General features: G+C 42.9%; 1 protein-coding gene across 4 annotated transcripts in view; it reads right to left on the bottom strand.

Annotated features, from left to right (window-relative positions):
* The window catches only part of PCYT1B (phosphate cytidylyltransferase 1B, choline), a 114,438-nt gene that overhangs the window by 37,459 nt on the left and 53,990 nt on the right, over nt 1-22,989 (bottom strand). For all 4 annotated transcript variants that reach the window (XM_037512591.2, XM_037512590.2, XM_037512592.2 and 1 more), the window contains exons 3-5: nt 18,156-18,272; nt 5,926-6,077; nt 3,122-3,200 (exon numbers count right to left, since the gene is read on the bottom strand). In XM_037512591.2, the coding sequence (XP_037368488.1) occupies nt 3,122-3,200; nt 5,926-6,077; nt 18,156-18,272 (348 nt within the window). The remainder of the gene's footprint in view (nt 1-3,121; nt 3,201-5,925; nt 6,078-18,155; nt 18,273-22,989) is intronic.

The raw sequence follows: 22,989 nt of genomic DNA, 5'->3' as shown, positions 1-22,989 counted from the left end.
TTGAAACATGGTGATACTGACTGAGAATGATTTTCCCAATATACATTTGCCTAAAAGAGCAGCCGTAATTTGTGATTTATATTCTCTCACCTGTTACAGAGGAAGAAAAATGCAAATTCATAGATATCTTTTTAAAGTATCTCAGTCAGGGCCTCCCTGGTGGCTCAAGGGGTTAAGCACTGCTCTGTGAAGCTGTCCGCAGCCTCTGTAGCACGAGTTCAATCCCCGGCCGGCCAGGGAGCAACCCACATGGCGAGGCAGACCTCTCCTGCCTTGCCCGCTACTCCCCTCGGCAGTGTATTTCAGTCAGTCTGCCTGTTCTGCTCCCCACTCTGTCTCTGGTGAGTCCTCTCACCCCCCGCATCTCTGGCCTGTACCCCAGCTCTTGTATGCATAAATAAAAATCTTTAAAAAAAATAAAGTATCTCAGTCAGACCATAGGCATATTTGAAACAAGCCCTTGTGTCTCTCACTGAATTGTCTTGGGCTGTGAGGCAGTGCTGTGTGGTGTAATTCAGCGCGGGCAGTTAGCCTCTCGTTCACACGCAGGTGTGAGGGACTCAGAGCCAAGATACCAATGGAAAGCAAACAAAATGAGTCCAAACGTACATGTAATTTGGATCAAAGCATTACCCCTTATAGCTAAATAATGCGAAAAGTTCCAGAAGGCAGAAGCATGTGTACATATTATCCACGTAAACGGCTCCAATCCCTGTGTGGGGGGAAGAGCCCTAGCTGGCAGAGGGTCCCATGTCAAGGTAACTCCCATCCCACCCCATAAGAGCACTGAAACTCAGGGGCCTCCCTGGTAGCACAGCGGGTTGAGCGTAGCGCTGTGAAGTCATCTGCAGCCTCTGCAGCACAGGCTCAATTCCTGGCCGGCCAGGGAGATTCCCACATGGCGAGCAGACCTCTCCTGTCTTGCCCGCTGCTCCCCTTAGCAGTGTATTTCATCAGTCTGCCTGTTGTGTTCCCCACTCTGTCTCTGGTGAATCCTCTCACCTGCCCCCACACCTCTGGCCTGTACCCCAGCTCTTATATAAAAATAAATAAATCTTTTTTAAAAAAAAAAGAGCACTGTCACTCAGCCAGCAGTTCACGAGCACTGCACATATACCAAGGACGACGCTGGAGGTACAAAGACAGACAAGACATGGCTGTGTCTTAGCACTTCTGGCTAGAGACACACACACACTCAGGATGCCAAGAAAAAGGATGCTGAAAGGGGGCCACGGGCAAAGAGTGTCTGAAGAGGGTGGAAGTAGAATGGGGGTGTGGAATTATGGCCAAGGGGTGAGGGCCTATTCCGCACTTGGGCCTGGAACTGGAATAGAAGATCAAAGAAAGGCATTGTAAGCCCAGAGAACAGCAAGAGCAAAGGCACTAACTAAGTGGGGTCATGTCTGAGAACCAGGATGAACCCCAGGTGTCTGGAATCTAGGGCCTGTGGAATGCGATGCAGAGCTGAGGCTGGCAAGATGGAGAGGCTGGGCCGGGCCAAGGGAGGAAAACCTGTTAACAAAACTCAGGAGCAGTCAAAGAGACTGAAAGGAAACTAGAAGGTCTCAGAAGTGTCCCAGAAATGGAGGACAAGAGTGTCTAAGAAAGAAGGGCTAGCCCAGAAGCCTGAATGGAGGCCACTGGTTGTGGCATTTCGTAGGTTATCAGAGATCTGAGGGAGGATGGGACAGAGGTTAGAGTGCAGGTGGCTGAGGAATGACAGGGAGGGAGACTGAGCAAGGATGTGACTGGAGGCAGGAGGGAGGACAGAAGGAAGGATCTGGGCTTGGTTTTTGTGTTTATATACTTGCACATGTTCATAAGCTAAGAAAAAACTACTTGAGAGTGAGAACCCTGGATAGCAAAGAGAAGAAAAATTAATATGGGCCCTAGAAGGTAGGTCCAGACAGAGACTAGCGTGGGGCAGAAAAGCCCTCTTCCTCAGGAATCAAGAGAGGAGGTAAGGATGCAAAGAACTATGGGTAAATCAGGGCAGGAGGGGGAAGAGGGGGAGGTGAAAGGAGCACTGAGGGTCCCAGTGGGACTAGAAACCACAGGTCAGGGGCGGTCATGCCCCAACAGCCAGCTCCCTGGGGTCGTCATCAGCGCAAGGGCAAGAACAGAGAACTGGATAAAAGATATAACTCCAGGGAGCCTGCAATGCAAAGAAACCCCTCTTTCCTGGCCCCCAACAGCTCCCTGAGGCTGACCAGAGTCTCTGACCTTAACAGGAATGCTTAGTGACCAAAGAGACAGCTTCCAAAGCTCAGACACCGCATCTAATAGCCACAAAATCACTTAACAGTTTCAGGAAGAAAATATTTTACCTGATTCCACAAATATTTAGAGGCCCCCCCTTTTTTTGCCTCTGCATGTGGTATCTGTGGGTATTGCTATCACATCACAGGATGACATATAACATATGACAGGACAGACTTTGGAGCAAAAGTCCAGATGATTAATAAGCCAGTTGTCTTCTGGAAGGAACTTTGTTGGGAGTATCAACTAATTTCATTCTTTTTTTTTTTTTTTTTAAAGATTTATTTATTTATTTATTTAAGGATACAAGCACTGGGTACAGTCAGAGGCGCGGGAGGGTGAGAGAATTCACCAGAGCCAGAGCGGAGAGCAGGACAGGCAGACCAACGAAGTACACTGCTGAGGGGAGCAGCGGGCGGCAGGAGGGGTCTGCGCACCATGTGGGACCCTCACCCAGCGGCCAGGGATCGAACCGGCGCTGCAGAGGCTGCAGGCAGCTTCGCAACCCAGTGTTCAAGCACTGCGCCACCAGGGAGGCCCCTAATTTCATTCTTAATGAGGAAAATGTCCTTTAAACAATAGATCTTGTGATTTTAGTCTGATGAACCCTAAAATCAAGCCTGTAATCAGAAGTTGAGTACTTTGGTGCTTCAGTTTTTTCCTAAGTAAATAACTGATGGGGATCTGGGGGGGGGGGGGACTGAGCCTTAGCCCATGTCAGCAGAAGCTTGTAGAAACTCCTTAGGAGACATCTCAAGTTCCAACCCCTGTATGTATTGGCTGCAGGCCTAGGGAAGATGTCCCTCATTAAACCTGGTTATTGTAAACACAGTGGACAGGTGAGCACAGCCCAACTCCTCACCTGCTTCCTTTATATGCTTGTATACGTCATCAGAGCCAGCTGAGGAATAGGGGATGTCATCATGAGCCACGAAGTCGATCTGGTGGAGAGAGAAGAGTCAAGTCACCACTGGGATGGATGTGCGTGTCTGCAATTTGGAAATGCCCTTCAAAAATAAAGCAGCTGGGGCCTCTCTGGTGGTGCAAGGGGTTAAGCACTGCACTATGAAGCAATCTGCAGCCTCTGCAGCACAAGTTCGATCCCTGGCTGACCAGGGAGCAACCCACATGGTGCAGCAGACCTCTCCTGCCTCGCCCGCTGCTCCCCTCAGCAGTGTATTTCAGTAGATCTGCCTCTTTTTGCCCCCTACTCTTTCTCTCTCTCTGGTGAATCCTCTCACCCTCTGCACTCTGGCCTACATCCCAGTTCTTGTATGCATAAATAAAAATAAATTTTAAATAAAGCAGCGGTAATAAAGCAGTTGAAACATGCTGTTTATACGTGGATTTGAATTGTTGACTGAAAAGTATTTCCGACTGTCTCCATTTCCAGAACGTAATGGAAGCTGGAATGGTTTTTCTCCTTTGCTGGTCCCTCTTCCTCTAACCTCTGATGGTAGATTTGCTTGCCCTTCTGCTCTTCTGCCTCTAAACTTTCTCCCTCAGAGAATTCATTCTTCAGATCGTAATCACCCCTGCTATGAGGAGGAACCCCAATCTCCATTTCCTGTCCCACTGATGGCTACGGGTCCTCACACTAAAGTCTTATTTAATATTGCAGAGTTCATGTCTTCAATATTCATAACCACCTAGGGAGGCAGTGGGGGCCCATATTACTACTTCAGTGGCAAATACGGGTGCTGAAACCGAGGAATGTGTCTGATTTCCCCAAAGTCATCCTTTTCTCTTTCACCACCCCTTGCTGTAACACGAACTTGTCTGAAGTTAGTTCACCCTGAGAGCTGCTGCCACCTTCCATGGCATCTCCATTCTCCCAGTTTCCCGAGATCCAAACATCATGGAATCAGTCTTTCCCTTCTTTCTTCACTCTCCATGGCACACTGTCACAAGCCCCATTGATGTGGGGGTTTTGGGGGGGGGGCGGCGTGTGTGGGTGGTGTGTGGACATGTGAGCATGCACATGTTTGCGACACCAAACACGGGCCCCTGTAGTCTAAATGATTGCTACCAACTTGCACCTGACTTTTCTCACTGTAGGGTCTCCGCTCCAAGCCATCCCTCTGTCACTTGGGGGGGGGGGTGTCACTCAGCCCACAGTTTTCTTTTTATCTTCACTAGTTCATACTTCACTACATCAAAAAACTCGCTGTCTAGTTCTCAAGTTCTTTATCATGAAGCTTCACTCTACCCCAAGAGGTAGAGCAGCAGTTTGCCTGGGTGTGAGGCCCACTGACCCCCCACTAGCTACAGAACTCAGAAACAAGCTGCATTAGGAGTTACATCGGGATTTCACAACGTCAATACTAGTGATATTTTAAACTGCGTGATTCTTTGGGGGCCTGTCCTGTGCACTGTAGGAGGCTCAGTAGCTCCCCTAAGTTTTACCCACTAGATGCCAGTAGCACACCTCGAATTGTGACAGCCAAAAATGTTTCCAGACACTACCAAATGTCCCTTGGGAGCAAACCTGAGAACCAGTGGATTCAATGGTATAATTATGCGCTTAGAAATAATAGTAACAGTAAGTAAGCCTCCCATAAATGTTCATTATCATTATTATTCATTCTATTCTTAGTACTCAAACTTAACCCCTCCGCCTCTCCAATAATAATACTAACAACTTCTCGGGGTAGCCATGGCATTGAATATGATTTTGATAAGAGCAAAGCACTTAGCACAGTGCTGGGCACATGGTAAATACCCACTAAGTGGCAGCCATCATTATCATCATTAGTATCCCCATAATGCCTGGCACAAGTTGAATATACAATAGATGCTTAGTAAAAATGTGTTAGTGATTGCTGGAAGTAAATCATATTGTAGTTTTTCCTCTTTCTTTTTATTCTCACTGGGAAATTGTCTCCTCTGCTATTACCCATGCACATTTATCAGTGTTCTCTATTCTCTTCTGCATCGTGATTTTAAAAATAGAAAAGAAAACTCTTAGAACAGCTTAATCTTATTTTTTTGTACTGCTTATAAAAGGAAAGAATAGCGCCTAATGTGGGGCTGGTAGGGAGATACAAAGCACATAATTTGATGCAGATCAAAAGAATTTCTCATGTTTTTAACTAATAAAAATCTTATATCAGTAGGAGTCTCAGGGCCACAAAATCACAAAGTTTTTCCCTGAAAGGCTGATCCTGCCCTTCTGGATATGAGGTGGGTTCATTTGTTCCCTGAAAACTCATGCCTGTGAATCTATAAGCCCCAGTCATGATGACAGATGATTGACATGATCGATCATGTCAATCGTGATGACAATGACAGTTTTGGAGTGTCGCTATGGGCCAGCCAACATTCCAAGGGGTTTGTTTAGATGAGCTCATTAGAGCCTCAAAATAGCCCCATGAGAAAAGGATCACTATCACCCCATTTGGTAAATGAGTTCACGGTCTCACTCAAGGTCACACAGCTAGGAAGGATACAGGATGCACCTGGATATGGTGGGCTCACTTCAGAGTCCACACTGAAGTAGGGAGAGATCAGTCCCCAGCCCGGGCAGCAGGGAGGTGCTACGGAAGGTGAACCACATAGCCATGCCTGGAGTTTCCCTCTTACTGGAAGAGTCTGGGCTGTCTGGGAATAGGATATGCAACCAGACTCCCTAATTCTGCTACTTAGAGAATGTGACAAAATAAATACCTTGTGTTTTTCCAGAAACTCTGGCGTCAGTGTCCACGGAGCATCCCTGATGACTTCATCAACATAGCGACAGTGTCTGAGAGCTTCGTATCGCTCAGCTTCATTCATCACAGTGAAACCTTTGAATTTGTGGGTGAGGTCATCACTGCAAACTGAAACATGCGAATGCATTAAATGCTGTCAGGTGGCCCAGCCCTTGTCATGCCACCCAGCAGAGACACCGCTTCTTCAGCAAGACAAAAGATGCTCAGTCTCACTAAAGTACTTGGCATAATTAAACCCAAGGTTTTTTTTTTCCAGGAACAAAGGATGAGGAAAGCAAAGCAAGCCGAAATCCACCAGCAATTCTAAATTTCATTTGCGTACTAATCACAACTGCATTCTTCACTGCAGCTTTTATTACAATTATTCTCCATGCTACCTAATGTGACTCACATCTTTTGAATTCTCTAGCCCACCCTTTAGTGAAATTACTCTTCAGGAAAAAAATGGACAAATGAACAGAGAAGGCAAAGAGGACAAGAACCAAGGGGTCTGAATTATACAAGGTTTAAATAATCAGTTCCAATTCCTTTACTACATCACTGCAGTTAGTAACACAAGTGTGCATGCATTCACATTCATTCATTCTCTCTCCCCCCCCCCTTCACCCCCCTGACCCTGCGCCAGAGACTGAGGTCAGTCAGTACACATCAGGCCACACAATCAAGAGAAGAAAGTCATAAAAACAGAAGGTCTGGGGCCTCCCCGATGGCGCAGTGGTTGAGCGCTGGGTTGTGAAGCTGCCCACAGCCTCTGCAGCGCCGGGCGAGGGTCCCACATGGCACACAGACCTCTCCTGCCGCCCGCTGCTCTCCTCAGCAGTGTACTTCGTCAGTCTGCCTGTTCTGCTCCCGGCTCTCTGGTGAATTCTCTCACCCTCCCGTGCTTCTGACTGTACCCAGTGCTTGTATAAATAAATAAATAAATAAATCTTAAAAAAAAAAATCAGAGAAAAGATGTTTTCAAAAAAAACAACCAGAAGGTCTGATCTAGCAGAGTTCATCCTTCCCTTATCGCCATTCTTTCTATATGTCACGTCCTGACTTCTCAAGTGGGGAAAGCAGCATCCTCCACTATTAGACTCACAGAGAACTTTTGGAGGATTTACACAAAGTGCTTTAAAATAGTGAAATAATAAATATTGTCATCTTAGCAAGAATGTATTTTTTGTTGGCCAAGCAACTTTCCTATGTGTCGGGAAGAATATCGTGGGCACAGCCCCTGTTTACCAACATCGTGGGGAGGGTCTTACTGCAGTGGCTCACATTACCCTGTTTCTTAGGATGGGGTTTTGTTTCTTTGACGTAACATGCACATACAATAAATTCACAAATTTTAAGTGTACAAGTATGTTTTTAAAACAGAACTACCATCATTTTCTGGGAACCAAATCATGACCCACATAAAGTAATAAGTGCAGCCCATGACCACACCAAGCTGCCTTGCAGAAGCTCCTGTATCTCAGCCCTTCCTGCTGTCCACAGTCAAGCATAAGCGGAAGTGCTGACTCTGCCTTCAGGGCACACCCACAAACCACATTCCATGCCAGCCCATTCGCCATCTCGTCCGTGAACTATTGCAGTGACCTCCTTCCGGTTCCCATTCCAGCCTTGCCCATCCCCAATGGCCTGTGACTGGCAGAATAAAACCTGAAGGATCGTACATTTTCATGCCTCATGTGAGCACACATTTCTCTCACCTTCCACCAAAACGCCCAGGCCTGTGACCTTCCTCCCCTATCCCCTCCTCCTCCCTCACTTATATAGATAGGAGGCAAATGACTAACCAAATTAAAAAATAGAATAAAATCTGTTGAGTTGTTATTCTGGCCCAGAACCTTTTCCATCTCCCTCAGAGTGAAAGCAAAGTCCTCCAGCAGTCCACAGGCAGGAGGCTACAAGGTCCATGCCCGAGCCCATTCTTAACTTCTCTGATGACCCAGACTATTGTCTCGCAGCCCCAGGCCACCTTGCTGCTTGCTGAAGCCTCCAGGAATGCTCTTCCTCAGGTCAGGGCTTTGCACTTCCTGTTCCCCAAATCTGGTATGGTTGTGCTCCCAATATCCATAACGCTCACTTCCGCTTTCCTCCCTGAAGGCTTCCCCAGCCACTCTATTCTAAGGTGCCACCCGGCTCCCAACACTGGCAGCCCCTACTCCCTCCCCACCTGGCTTCTAGCCACTGCGCAGAAGCAGAAGGTGGTCTTATCGTTGCTAATTCAATGTTCTCTCTTGTTGGTGTTGTGCTACAAAAATATAAGGTCCTTGAGGATAGGGACTTCTGTCCATTTCATTTTCTCATGAAAAGAACTGGCCTAGGGCGAACTCTTAAGTATTGGTTGCCTGGATTAACACTGCTACATACAGATGCTCAATAAATGCTTATGTGATTTAAAATAATAAATGTAGATTTAACTGCAGGTACATTTCAACAACATACATGCAAATAGGAGACCAGTGTGTCTCTAGATATACATGTGTATATGCCTATGTTTGTCCCATGCTTACTGAGATGCTCCATTAACATATATAGACTATGATACAATATAGAAAATATTGTAGGGTTGTTACCAAAACACCACCAACTACCTGGCTGGCTTGGAAACTTTGCCGAGTATCAGAATCACCTAAGGAGCTTGTCTGATATGAAAATGCTCAGGGTTCATTCCTCTATATTTTGATTCAGTGGGAATTATTATCAGAACGTGTCCCCTCTCCCCAAATTCATATGTTGAAATCCTAACCCCCTTTGAGAGGTGCTTAGGCCATGAGGTTGGAGTCCTTATGAATAGGATTAGTGCCCTTATAAAACAGGATCCAGAGAGCTCCCTAAATCCTTTCTGCCATTAAGGAAATAGCAAGAAGATGCCAGCTATGAACCAAGAAGAGAGCTCTTACCAGAAGGGAACCATGCTGGCACCTTGATCTTGGACTCCTAGCCTTTACAATGATGAGAAATAAATGTCTGTTATTTTTAAGCTACCCAGTCTGTGTTATCTTATTATAGCAACCCAAACAGACTCAGCTAAGACAGTGGATCTGGAGTGGGGCCCAGGCAGCTCTATTTTTGACAAGTTTCAAGAATGACTCTGATATGTACAACATTCAAAAACCCCTGAAGCATATTATGAGCATCTCGAGAGGAAAGAGCCTGTTTTTGAATCACCCATCATGCCCAGCTGGGGGAGGGAGGCAGGTAGTAGGGCCTTACGACTATGTGGTATATAGACTCACTGATTACATTGGCTTTTGATTCCATAAATAGGAATTATTCATGGGCCAAGTCATAAAATTTAAAAATCTGGTCTGAGACTTTTAAAATATTCTCTATGACAATTAAAATATCACCAAGAATCATATTGAGCAAAAATGGATTTCAGATCTGTCAATCTTCTATTGTAAACAACACAAAACTAGGCTAACCTTCCCCCTGTTGGAGCCACATTGGAGCAATATGGTATAACTTCTAGATGGCTGAGATAATGGCCTCCTGAGAGAGCGCAAAGAAAACAAACATCCGGTTTATTGCCAATACAGGGTCCTATTTTCATATCCCAGGAGTGACCTCAAGAAGCAGCTGAACGTGCTGACCAGTTATTGTCTAAACATTAATTACACCCACAGCAGCACTGTGGTTCTTGGGTCTTGGCAAATGCACTTGACAACCAGATAGAAAAGTCTGAGGCACGGTGTTCCATGGATGAATTCACTATACTCACTGGGAGCTGATGCTGTGGCTAATTTATCATGGGGCTTACTGTGCTCAAGAGGAAATGCTACTGCTCCCCAGCAGAAGAGAAAATAGCCCACAGGGGTTGAATGTTGGAGTCCAACAGCCTTGGGTTCTAATCCCAGACTTGCCATTTATTACTGGAAAGTTACTCCAATGCGTTAATCCCCCATTGTTGGTCTTTAAAATATGGCAAAGTTGTGAGAATTACCTGTTCACCCACATACATAAGCAGAGAGTAATGACTGCTCAATAACATTCACCATTTATGAGTAAGAATAGTGATCGAGGGCTGTGAAATTTAAGGTGCTGTTAGACAGACTGCCTTCCTGGCTGTTTTCCTCAAATCTAGAGCTCCTTGGGGGGAGTTCTGCGAGGAAGAAATAGAACTTGGGCACAGACTGCAAGAGCCTCACCTTCCACAGGTGCTGGGATCTGCTCCCTTCTAGTGATTATGTGGGCTAAAGACTGAAGGCCCCTCTCCTGTCTCTGTACACATCTCAGAGTCTTGTCTGAGTCTACAGAGGCTCTAGAGAGTCCAGTAAGGACTCAGATTGAATTTCCCACCAGTCAAGCAAAATGGAGTCTAAGAGGAACATTTGATTTCAATTAAAACATAATCGAGCATAAACCTAAGTTTATGGAGTCATATTTAAATCTACTATTGTAGGAGTAATATCATGTTTAGCGTTTTTTTTCCCTTTCCTATGTGGAACAGGTATGTATTTGGTGATTGGTATCCATTTTAAAAATGTGGTTAGGGAAAAACAAAACTATCAATTTTAGATTCTTAACTTATTTTTAAATGATATGAACTTTTCAATTAAAATGAAGAAAGAGGATTTTGCAACTGGATGGTGTAAATTCACTAAAATAATGTCAACAGGGCCTCCCCGATGGCGCAGCGGTTGAGTGCTGGGTTGCGGGGCTGCCCGTGGCCTCTGCGGCGCCGGTTCGATCCCCGGCTGCTCCCCGGCCGCTGGAGGAGGGTCCCACATGGCGTGCAGACCTCTCCTGCCGCCCGCTGCTCCCCTCAGCAGTGTACTTCGGTCCTTCTGCCTGCTCTGCTCCCTGCTCTGGCTCTGGTGGGTTCTCTCGCCCTCCTGCGCTTCTGACTGTGCCCAGTGCATGTATAAACAAAAACAAACAAACAGATAAAATAAAAAAACATGCCTCTATAAAAAAAAAAATAATAATGTCAACAGACTAAGTGGGCATAAAAACATTTTCAATTTATTACTCAAAAATTAGAAATGCAGGGCCTCCCTGATGGTGCAAAGGGTTAAGTCTCAGCACTATGAAGCTATCCGCAGCCACTGCAGCACAAGTTCGATCCCTGGGAGCTGACCCACATGGGGCAGCAGACCTTTCCTGTCTCACCCGCTGCTCCCCTCAGTAGATCTGCCTGTTCTGCTCCCCACTCTGTCTCTGGTGAATCCTCTCACCCCACCCCACCCCCACACCTCTGGCCTACACCCCAGTTCTTGTATGCATAAATAAATCAATCTTTAAAAAAAATGCAGAAATGCAGGTATTTGACCATAGCGCAAAATCATGGCAGTGTGGTATCTGCTACAGCCTAATGTTGAGAAGTGGACTGTAGTACCTCCAGTTACCAATTTCTGTACTTAGAATCAAATACTTCTGCTATTTAACAAGTATTCCAGCCAAGTACCTGTCCGCACACTTGCCCTGACCAGAGAGGTTTCATGAGCAAAGCCCTTGCTCCACCCAGAGGCATTCCTACAACAACCTACCTGCAAATGTAAGGGAGGAGGGGGCCACAATTTGGACAGTGTTTTATACTTTAGGTATTTTATTTGCTAGCTACAGACATGATATCAAAAGCCAGCCTTTTAACCAGAGTTAACTATTCACAAAGGGCTCCCTAACTTTCCTTACCATGGAATGGTCTGCCATTTAAGGTGGTTTGTGATACTCATGAAATAGTTTTTAAGAAAAACGTCTTCAAACCAGGACACACATATGCTCAGGATACACAAAACCTTTGCCACAAGTACCCAGACCCAAGTAGATTTAAAGGAATCATTTTTCAGATCCTCAACTTCCAAGAGTACCCTTCCCTAAAATTAACAGGACCAAGAAAATCTCTCAGTTTGAATTCACCCCTACTCAGCAAAAGAAAGACACCTCTGGACCTTACTGTGTTGCATTACCAGGGACAGGGAGTTAGGCCTTCAAGCCAAACCAAATGGAAACTTCATTTAATGACTACTTACAGCACCACAAACCTATAAAGCTCCTGTCTTTCCTCATCTCACAGGCATTTCTATTACAGGTGAAGCCAGGTGTTAGAAACAAAGTAAGATAGAGTAGAGAATAATGTATTTTTACCCAAAAACTATGCATGCCTCTTCCTTCTCCCAGCTACTGTCAAAGGACACCAGATCTTGAAAGTATAAGGACCAATTCAAAGTAAAAGGAGCACTGGAAATACTGAATGCTAAAAGATGGCTTTTTCATATAGCTAATGGTAAGCATTTTTCCATCTATTCTCAATACTCATATTGAATCCTAAAATGCCTTTTCTCGTGAAGAGTAAGCACTTTTTCCCAGCTATTCACTTCAACAAGACAATGCTGAACAGGCTGTACCACTGCTTCTTAGAAATGCAATTGGGATTTTTCTGGAATTAACAATTTTTTCAAAATCCATTGGAATAAATGCATGGATAAAACATATACATGATTTTTTTCACAGTTTACATCTAAAAAGAAAAATTTAAATGATCAACTCACATTATAAAATACTTATTCCACTGACAGATAATCCTTATTCCATTTAATCTGCTAAAATGTTTATGACTTTAAGATATCTATGGCTAGACCAATTAATTTTTAGTACTACATGCTCTTTTCTATCCTTAAACACATAGGAAAAGTATGACCTTGCTATCTAAAAAAGATAATTAAGTAATGATTTTTATATTTGATTTTATTTAACTATTTCCAAAAGCCAAATGCCAGAGTCTGATATATATATACACACAACAATGTTTAGAGAATAACATGCCTTTTAAAAATCATACTCATCTCCTTATAAATATCACATAATCTATAAAACACATTGAATTACTATAAGTTAAGCACAATAATTTATCATGTTGCTTGTAACGCATTATTAGATTGACATCATTTTAACTTTGACTGATTCAATTTTAGTCTATAAATTCTTTCTTGGTGGCTTTTATAAAATTCCTTGAAATACATTAATATAATTGAATTGAGACTTTCTCTGGATTTTTAAGTTGAAGTAGGTTTGACAATGAAGACTGGCTTTGCCAATTAGCTGTTTTCTGTACATTTAATAAGTTAAAACTGCATTCCTCGGGTGGTTTTTTTTTTTAAGTTTAAAGCAAATCATAAAACCATTTTATCAAAAATTATTGAACTGGCAACTTTATAATGAAATTACCGATATTTCCATTTACTCAACCCTTCAGAGGGTATCTAGTTGAAGAAGTTATTTTCTAGTAAAATAGTAAGGATTATAATTAAAAGTCATTTGACAAATTTTGGTAAAGCCTTTTTTATTATACGTCTCAGAAAGAAGAACGCAAATTATTCCAATAGCTTGAAAATAAATCTTTCTGCAGGTCATCTCTAATTCATTACTTGCTACAAATCTGAAAGAGCCCCTTAATAAACTGTTGTTTGGCAATCAAAATTATCTGGATGACAATAAATTATTTTTCCAATATTTGACAAGTAACTCAGGATTTCAATGAGTGGCATTACTATAATAAACTTCTTTCATTCCATCTACATATTTGTGTGAACAAAATATTTCAGCACTGACATCTAAACAAGGAAAAATAAAAATAAAATCAATTTTAAACAGGGTTTAAATATACTCATCTGTTGATACAAATAATCCCACACATCTCATTTAAATATCAGGGAACACCAAACAAGATAAATGCCAAAGAAAAAAATCTCAAATGGAGCCAGAATTAAAAATAAACTTTACCTCTAGAAAAGCAAGGATAAAAATTACATTGGACTTCTCCATAGGAACAATGTAAGCAAGAAGAGATGAGTGAAATATATACAGTATTGAGAAAAAACAAACCACCAACCTAGAATTCTGTATCTTGCAAATTATCCTTTCAAAGGTAAGGAAATATAAAGACTTCCTCAGACAAACAAAAACTGAGGGCATTTTTTCCTAGGATATCTGTGTTGCAAGAAACATTTTTTCAAGCTCTTCAGAGATAAAAGCCCTTCAAAGAGAAGGAAAATGATATAGGTCAGAAATTCTGATCTATATAAAGAAGGGATAAGCATTAGAGAATGAGTAAGTGAAGATAAAGCAAAAACCTCTTCTCCTTAATTAATTTAACAGACAGCAATTTGGTCAAAATAACAGCAGCAATGTGTTCAATGGTGGATGCTTATGTATAAGTGAAATGAATGACAGGAATGATACAAGGGATAGGAGGGAGAAATTAGGAATATTTTGTTCACTAAAAAGTACCCACAGAATAATATAGTTCAGAAAGTAAAAATTCCAGGGCATCCACACAAACGTAAGTTAAAAAAAAAGTTGTATTCAATATGTTAAGAAGAGAAAATGGAATCATATAAAATGCATAATTAAAACCACAAAAGGCAGGGCCTCCCTGGTGGTGCAAGGGTTAAGACACAACCTATGAAGCTATTTGCAGCCACTGCAGCATAAGTTGATTCCCCAGCCAGGGAGCTACCCACATGGCGCAGCAGACCTCTCCTGACTCGCCCGCTGCGCCCCTCAGCAGTGTATTTCAGTCAATCTGCCTGTTCTGTTCCCCACTCTGTCTCTGGTGAATCCTCTCACCGCCCCCCCCACATACCTCTGGCCTGTACCCCAGTTCTTGTATGCATAAACAAATAAATCTTTGGGGAAAAACACACAAAAGGCAGAAAAAGTGTAGAAGACAAAAGTAGGACAATGAACAAAGGAACAAATAGAAAGCAGGAAAAATATGGTAGATATTAAACCAAGTATATCAATAATCACATTGAACATCAATGTTCTAAAGTTACCAAGTCAATGACTGGGGATAGTCAAAGTGAAGCAAAAAAACAAAACCCAACTCTGTTGTCAACAACATAAAATCACTTACAATAAAAAGTCACATATTAAATTTAAAAAAGGATGAAAAAGACACACCATACTAATACTAATCCAAAGAAAATGGGAATAGCTACACTGATTTCAGACAAAGCAGACTTCAGAGCAAAGAAAGTTATCATGGATAAAGAGAACAGTACATAATGATAAAGGGGTCGATATTCCCAAAAAAAAAAAAAATCAGAATCCTTAATGTGTGTGCCTAACAACACTCAAATTCATGAAGCAAAAAAGGATAATTTGCAAGGAGAAATAGAAAACCCCACTATTATAACCACAGACATAACAGCCGGCTAATAGAAACAGCCTCTTAGTCTAACACATGTGAGAATTTTCCCAAATCCTGCAAGGTTTCTGAATGTCCCTGAAAATGTATTTTAAATTATTTGTGTCTGGAACCAACTTTGTTTTACATAGAATCACTAAGTATTTCTGGAAAAGCTGTGATAGATGCTGAATTTTAGAGGAAGGCAACTACTATATGCATTAAGCGAAGACTATACTTTGTCTTCTTGATTTTTACCAAAATGTGTTCATCACAGCAGTGCCACTCATGGGGCTTGAACCCCAACACCACGCCCCAGTAGAGGTCTGCCTACACACAAAAGGCTAAAGTCTGTTTCACAGACTGGGAGTCAAATATAATTAAGTCACTGGCAACACTAAAAACAGGATCGCACTGAATTCTATTAATAGGGTGGTTAAAATATATTTCATAGCATAGCCATGTAATTATTTTAACAGGAAAATAAGAATAAGAAATCAGCAGAGAAAATAACATTGAAATTATGTTGCTTGTGATATTTCACTTACTCTGTCATTGTCCCTGCAAGTCTATGTGCCGCTTCCTTACAGGTTCACGTGGAACTGCATTATTTCCCATCCATACTCTAGTCCCTGTCACTTCCCCAAAAGATATGGCCTCCATGGTTGTCTTAGTTTCACATGCCCTTGGTTTCCAAAGAGAACCCGTGTACTAGCCATTGAGGGGGTATCTGCATTTCTTTGTAAATCTGCTGCTGAAGACAGCGTTCATTGGATGGCTAGATGCCCCTTACGCAGCAGCCTTCCAAACACCTATCTCGAAATGAGGGCAGGAAAATCTAGTTCTTCCTAGCGGAGTAGAATCCACTCTGACATTTGAGTGATATGGAATAACTGTGGCTGCTGAAAAGTTCAGGATTTCTTGCTGGAGTTTTCTTCCTTCACTTCTGTTTAATTCCTAATTCTGAGCTCCTGCCCACATTAGTTTCTCTCAGTATTGAGTCGTCTATGCTTTTATGGAAAGCCTCTGGAAGATGCACAAATCAGTAAAATAACATCACTGTGGACACCTGGTTTTCTCTATTTGTCCCAAAATGATCACGTTGACTGATAAAAGAACACTGTACAAGGAAGGTTCTGTCTTCTGGCTTTGGCACCCGTAACCTCATTCAGGTCTGGGCACAGATGTCAACACATCCAAAGGGGCTCCCGTAACCTGCCTACCCCAAATATCTCTCCTTTCCCAAATAGTCACTCCTTCGCTTACTCTATTTTATATTTCCTCAGGGCACCACTACTACACACTGACTTGGTCAGTGGGCAGTGGGCAGTGTCCGCCTCATCCTCAGACATCAGGTTCTCCAAGGACATGTCTGTTTTGTTCATGGCTGCATCCTCAGTGTATAGAAGAATGCCTGGCACACAGTAGGTGCCCAATAAATAGTCATTAAATGAAGGAATCATTCAATCAGTGACTAGGGAGTTCTAGATATTAATTTAGTGCTTTCTCTAATTTACAAGACTATACCGAGAGCTGCACATTTGCTATTATCTCACTTTTGATTTCACAACTCTGCGTCATGGCTAATGATCCTTTAAGTGTGGCCAAGTTTGGATCAACAAAACAACCAAAGACCAAACACTGCACAGGTGTCCCCAGAGTCCCAGCAGCCTAGGGCCAGCCTCAGGCAGTAGGGCCTGCTCAGGGAATGGTTTCCACTCAAGAGAAAGGAAAGTGAATGAGTAATGAGGCCCCTGCCTGCTGAGGGCTACTGCTCCATGACTTGTCCAGTAACTATAGCCTTTTATCATCCCTTCCTTCTGGAAAGAACTTCATTCAAGTGAGGATATAGTCACCATCCTCAGCAAAATCTATAGAAAGTTTTGTCTTAAATATCCAAAAAGTAGTTTTAAGCTTGCAGATGATAACAAATTCCTTAACAACAAAGATCCACACTGCCATATAACAGCACCTTTTTCTCTCCCAGCAGAGGTCTCAGGGTTGACGGTTCCTGATTCAGAAGCTCCAGAGGTGAGATACAGATCTCCCTAGTCAGGTACCACCCCTTTTACCCAAATCAAAACCTGTACACTGGACCTCCCTGGTGGCGCAAGGGGTTAAGCACCACACTATGAAGCAATCCACAGCCTCTGCAGCATGAGTTCGATCCCCGGTGGGCCAGGGAGAAACCCACATGGCGAGGCAGACTTCTCCTCACACACCCGCTGCTCCCCTCAGCAGTGTATTTCAGTCAGTCTGCCTGTTCTGTTCCCCACTCTGTCTCTGGTGGATCCTCTCACCCCCGCATCTCTGGCCTGTACCCCTGCTCTTGTATGCATAAATAAATAAATCTTAAAAAAAAAAAAAAAAAAAAGAAAAACCTGTACACCTTCTGGAGGCAGAAAATTTCAATCTATATCTAACCCGCCCTTGTCACTCCACAAACCTGTCAGCTAAGTCAGATGTTTCTTCACTGTGAATCAGGTTATCTGAGTAGGTCAATCTCCATTTCCTCAACACACTGCATAAATTCCACAACCAAGGGCTGTTCAGAAGCCACCAGTGGTAGCACAACATCATTGCAAGTGTCAGGGAGTCTCACAAAGCAAACAAAGACGCTGTTTACCCTTAATTGTCCTGAACCTTTTAACTCTCCAAGATCTGAAATCAGAAAAATATTGCTTTTGTCCTAAGCCTCTAGAAAAGTTTAGGAACATAGATTGGACCATGCCTCAAACTTAAGAAGAAAAAGACATTCATGGAAACCAAGAACCACCTACCTTTGGTGGCAGATTAGTGGCAGTATTAATGGTATTAGTAATAATATGAATAGTTATTAGTCTGTCTCTCTCCGGGTACCAGCAGTAAACAATTTAATGATGTAATTTTCCCTGTGTTTTTTTAAACATTTTAAATTTCAGGCAGTGAACAAGTGAACCAGCATGGGATGAACAAGGAGTAGTAACAATGTGAGATTTTCATGACGGACCTCTAAAAGGGGTCTTTTTCAGAAAGGACCTTACAAAGGAGTTTTTTAGACAAAGAGAAAATGCACTTCTTACCTCCTACCAACAAGTAGCTGTTGGGAAACAGTGTTTTTGCTTGCATAAGAGCCCTTGCATGACCTGAGTGGAAGAGGTCAAATATCCCATCAGCATATACTCTGACTGGCCTGTCAACTGTGGAAGAAAGAAAACAATATCATCAGAACTGCAGAATCAGGAATCCTGGTTACCTGATGCTCCCAACAGTGTGGCACAGTGAGGAGTGTACCTGGATAAAACACAGTGTGTAAATACCACCTTCAGTATCATGTTAGTGCATGAAAATAACTCTGCAGAGTGGTTCTTCCGAGGACATCAAAAATCAAGCTCAGCCCAGAATACATATTTTTAGCTAACAGGAAAGACAAACAGAGCATTGAGAGTCTTCTGGATCTAGAGTGGAGGCCCAGGAGTCTGAACCGGCAGATTCAGACTGACCAGACACAACCACAGGGTTGGCAGAGTCAGTTCGGCGGGAATATGGAAGCAGGTATAAGTGAGGCGCTTGATGGAAAGGGCAGATGGAAAGGGCAGACTCGCAGTCCTGAGTGAAGACCTCAAATCCTGCCTCCAAAAGGCAGCACTGAGCTGGAGTCGGGCACCTTTCTTCCTAACACCACGTCATTGTGTGATCCCCAAATCAGTCACAGCAAGAGTATTCACACCACAAATGCTACAAATCAGGGCTGATTTCCCTCTGGAGGGTCAGTAGTTAAACCTTTGCCCCACACAAATGTCAGCCCCTAACCTCTTGGGTCTCATGAGAGAGAGAGGAGGAAGGCATGCTCCAAATGGAGGGGACTCAAGATTAAAAGTTGCACATGGAAGTGGTGCTTGGGGTTGGAAGGGAGCAAGGATCACCACAACCCTTCTTAGGGAGAGAGAGGGCAGTGAAGGGGCCACGACACTCCCAGGTGGTGCACGGCACTCTGTGTAGTGACGTTTCATGAGGTTGGGGAACACATCATCAGAGCCCCCCAAGAGCCGGGAGACGACACTAGAAACAGCAAGATGACACATGCTAAGCCAGCCCAAAGGGCCATGTCCTCAAATAAGCTGGAGACATTGGGGGATCGAGGGTTCAGGTGCCAACTTCCACACCATTGTGGAATCTCAACAAAGGACAACAAGAAATTGAAAATATGGTGAACGACAAGCTAAATATGGCGAACCAAACACATACATTTGTCTCTACTTCCTTCCAAAGACCTCAAGAATCACAGAGCAGAAATTAAAAAGGTATAATCTGCTCTGCTCTCCCCCCCCCCAACAGAGAAACAAAAAGGTCATTATGGTAGATGAGCGATTCCCACATTATTTTGAGAAGTCAATTGTCAAGTGCTGACAGCCTACAGGGAGGGAGAATCAGTGACAGGACAGGTAGGGAGAGGAATTGCTGTTTGGGGGTTTTTGTTTTAAATAAGCCTGAGAGTCCTACTGACTTTTTGAACTACATGCAGGTATTATGTTGATGCTATAAAAATAAATTTAGAAAGAAATCAATGCAAACTTTTGTTAAGTGATCATTAAGACTTAGATTTAAAATTGTGATTAGTTCTTTTTTTTTAAATTTTTATTTATTTATTTATTTTAAGATTTATTTATTTATTTATACAAGCACTGGGTACAGTCAGAAGCGCCGGAGGGTGAGAGAATTCACCAGAGCCAGAGCGGGGAGCAGAGCAGGCAGAAGGACTGAAGTACACTGCTGAGGGGAGCAGTGGGCGGCAGGAGAGGTCTGCGCGCCATGTGAGACCCTCACCCAGTGGCCAGGGAGCAGCCGGGGATCAAACCGGCACTGCAGAGGCTGCGGGCAGCTTCGCAACCCAGCGCTCAACCGCTGTGCCACCAGGGAGGCCCGTGATTAGTTCTTGATGCAGTACAATCTCATCAACTTGGAACATAAAGAAAAAAGGAATGTTACATTAATAGATTCAGATGGTACAATATTCCTAATAAATTAAATTTCTCTAATAAAAAACTTGAGAGAATTTATGTCAGATAGGGAATGGCAATTATTCCCAATTATACATCATTTTGAACAAATAGAATTGCCTTCACAGGATTACACTGTATTCTAAATAAGGCACAGTAAATAGAAAATGCTTTGAAATAACAAACTGTCTAATGAGGGATCCTTGGTTTCAATACTCTTATTCAATTTGAATTCAATTGAGGAAAATTTGTTTTAAGATATCAACCCCAGGGGAAAGCAGATGGCAATTTAGCAAAACTTTTTGTTATTGATTCAGAGGTGATCCAGATAAATGAATTCAGGAAGCAAGGAGGAAAGAAAAGTAAAAGAAAGATGACATAATTACTGAGAAAAAAGGCCATTTAGTGAATCTTTGAAGAGTATTTGTGGAGTTGATTTTGCAATAAGCTCACTTTTAAAAATTGTACCTTGTCAGCAATTTCCAGACTAGGAAACCCAAAAAAAAAAAAAAAAAAAAAAAAAAGAAACCAATGGCCTCAACGAATAAATTTCAAGAAAAAAAAAAAAAGATAAATGGAGGGGGAATCTATACATTTCAAGAGATTTTTAAAGGGCTGTCAACATATTGTAATATATAGATACTAAATCCAAATGAATTTGGGTTCAAACTGTAAATAAATGATGATATAAGATAATTGGAAATTGGAACACTGGATATTTGATGATATTTTAAGAATTAATTTTTTATGTGAGATAATGGTATAATGGTTATGTTTTTAAAAATAAAGTTCTGATTTTTTTGGACTTAAATACAGACAATTACAGATGACAAGACAGGAAATCTGGGATTTTGTTTCGAATAACTCAAGAGGGGGAGTGGACAGATCAAGACAACTTGTGGGTTGGCAGCTGATCAAGTATGGGTGACAGATACATACATGAATGTTCATTATATTGGTTTTTTTTGTGTATTGTTAAAATTCTCCATAAATTTTTTTTAAATAGTGTGTGGTTTTTTAAAGTTAGCTTGTATGTTTGTTTTTATCTGTTGATATTTGTTTTCATCTGCTGGATATTCTTGTAAGAATCTGAAGACTCTCCAGAGTGTCTATATTGGGAGCCACTGGCCTGGGGAACTGGAGTTTGGCAATGATCAGAGGTGAAGGCACAACCATCCTACAACCATGGTGGAGAGACCTGAAGGCGGGTTCCAGTGATCCCAGCCACCTGGTGTTTGCACCTTTGCATGATCCCCTCCCTCACAGCGTGAGTGGAAGATGAGACTTGCTTCTTAGTCAGTGAAATATGGCAAAGGTGATAGTGTCACTGCCATGGTTATGTTACATCATGTCAGACTCTTTCTTCCTTGGGGACTAGGAAGAAGCAAGCTGCCAGGTTGTCAGAACATCCCAGGGTAAGTGTCCTCCAAGAGTGGAGAGGGGCCCTGGCTGACTATCAGCAAGAAGCCAGACCTTTAGTCATATTGGTGCAAGGAAATGAAATCTGCCAACAATCTGAGTAAGCTCAGGAGCAAAATCTGTCAGTAGTCAAAGCTCCAGATGAGCACTGAGCCCTAGGTGACACCCAGGTAGACTTGTGAGACCCTAAGTGGAGGATACAGCTAAGTCAGGCTCAGATTCCTGTCCCATGGAAATTATAATAAATGTGCAGAGTAAGGAGCTTCACTGATAAGTAAATCTGGATTTACCTTTAAAAAATAAAAATAGGGCCTCCCCTGGTGGCGCAGGCAGTTGAGCGCTGCGCTGTGAAGCTGTCCGCAGCCTCTGCAGTGCCAGTTCGATCCCGGCCAGCCGGCGAGTGTCCCACATGGCACGATAGACCTCTCCTGTTGCAACCGCTGCTCCCCTCAGCAGTGTATTTCGTCAGTCTGCCTGTTCTGTTCCCCGCTCTGTTGTTGATGAATCCTCTCACCCTCCCGCACCTCTGGCCTGTACCCTGGTTCTTGTATAAAATAAATCTTTAAAATTTTTTTTTTAAATCTATGAACCAGAGACACTTTTGGGGGGTGGGTGGAGGGAGGGGAGGGATTGGGGTCAAAATGGGGGGGTTGAAATTGTATGGGGAATATAAAAATAAAATTTAAAAAAATTAAAAAAAAAGAATAACAAAAGAAAAAAAAAATTTTTTTAAAAATAAATAAAGGGGGGCCTCCCCGGTGGCACAGCGGTTGAGCGCTGGGTTGCGAAGCTGCCCGCGGCGCCGGTTCGATCCCCGGCTGCTCCCCGCCACCGGAGGAGGGTCCCACATGGCGCGCAGACCTCTCCTGCCGCCCGCTGCTCCCTCAGCAGTGTCCTTCGGTCCTTCTGCCTGCTCTGCTCCCCGCTCTGGCTCTGGTGAATTCTCTCACCCTCCCGCACTTCTGACTGTACCCAGTACATGTATAAACAAACAAACAAACAAATAAATAAATAAATAAACATGCCTCTAAAAAACAAACAAACAAACAAACAAATAAATAAATAAATAAAGGGGGCCTCCCTGGTGGCACAAGGGGTTAAGTCTCAGCACTATGAACCGTGGGGTATGGCCCAGTGCTGCTGTCACAGGCCCTCCAGAGAATTTCAGCTAACTGAGGATGACTGTTCTAATAAAACAATGGCTATCAAATCTAAGGCTACCATGAGCCTAACTTCTTGTCACATTTTAACACTGATATTAGAAGTTCTAGATAATGGGATTTCTAATAGATGTTACCCCAACCAAATGCCCATCAACATCACAAATTCTTGCGGATAACTTCTAAGTGTCCTCCCATGAGATGAAGGGAGAATTTTTTAAAGGTCAGAGGACCTGAACAGACACTTTCCTAAAAAAAATATACAGATGGCCAACAGGTACATGGAAAGGTCCTCAATATCACTCATGGGGAAATGAAATCAAAACCACACTGAGGGC

Source organism: Talpa occidentalis, unplaced genomic scaffold, assembly GCF_014898055.3.
Source record: "Talpa occidentalis isolate TD23 unplaced genomic scaffold, MPIMG_talOcc4v2.1 talOcc4.15, whole genome shotgun sequence".
Classification (NCBI taxonomy): domain Eukaryota; kingdom Metazoa; phylum Chordata; class Mammalia; order Eulipotyphla; family Talpidae; genus Talpa; species Talpa occidentalis.
This window is presented reverse-complemented; position numbering and strand designations above follow the sequence as displayed.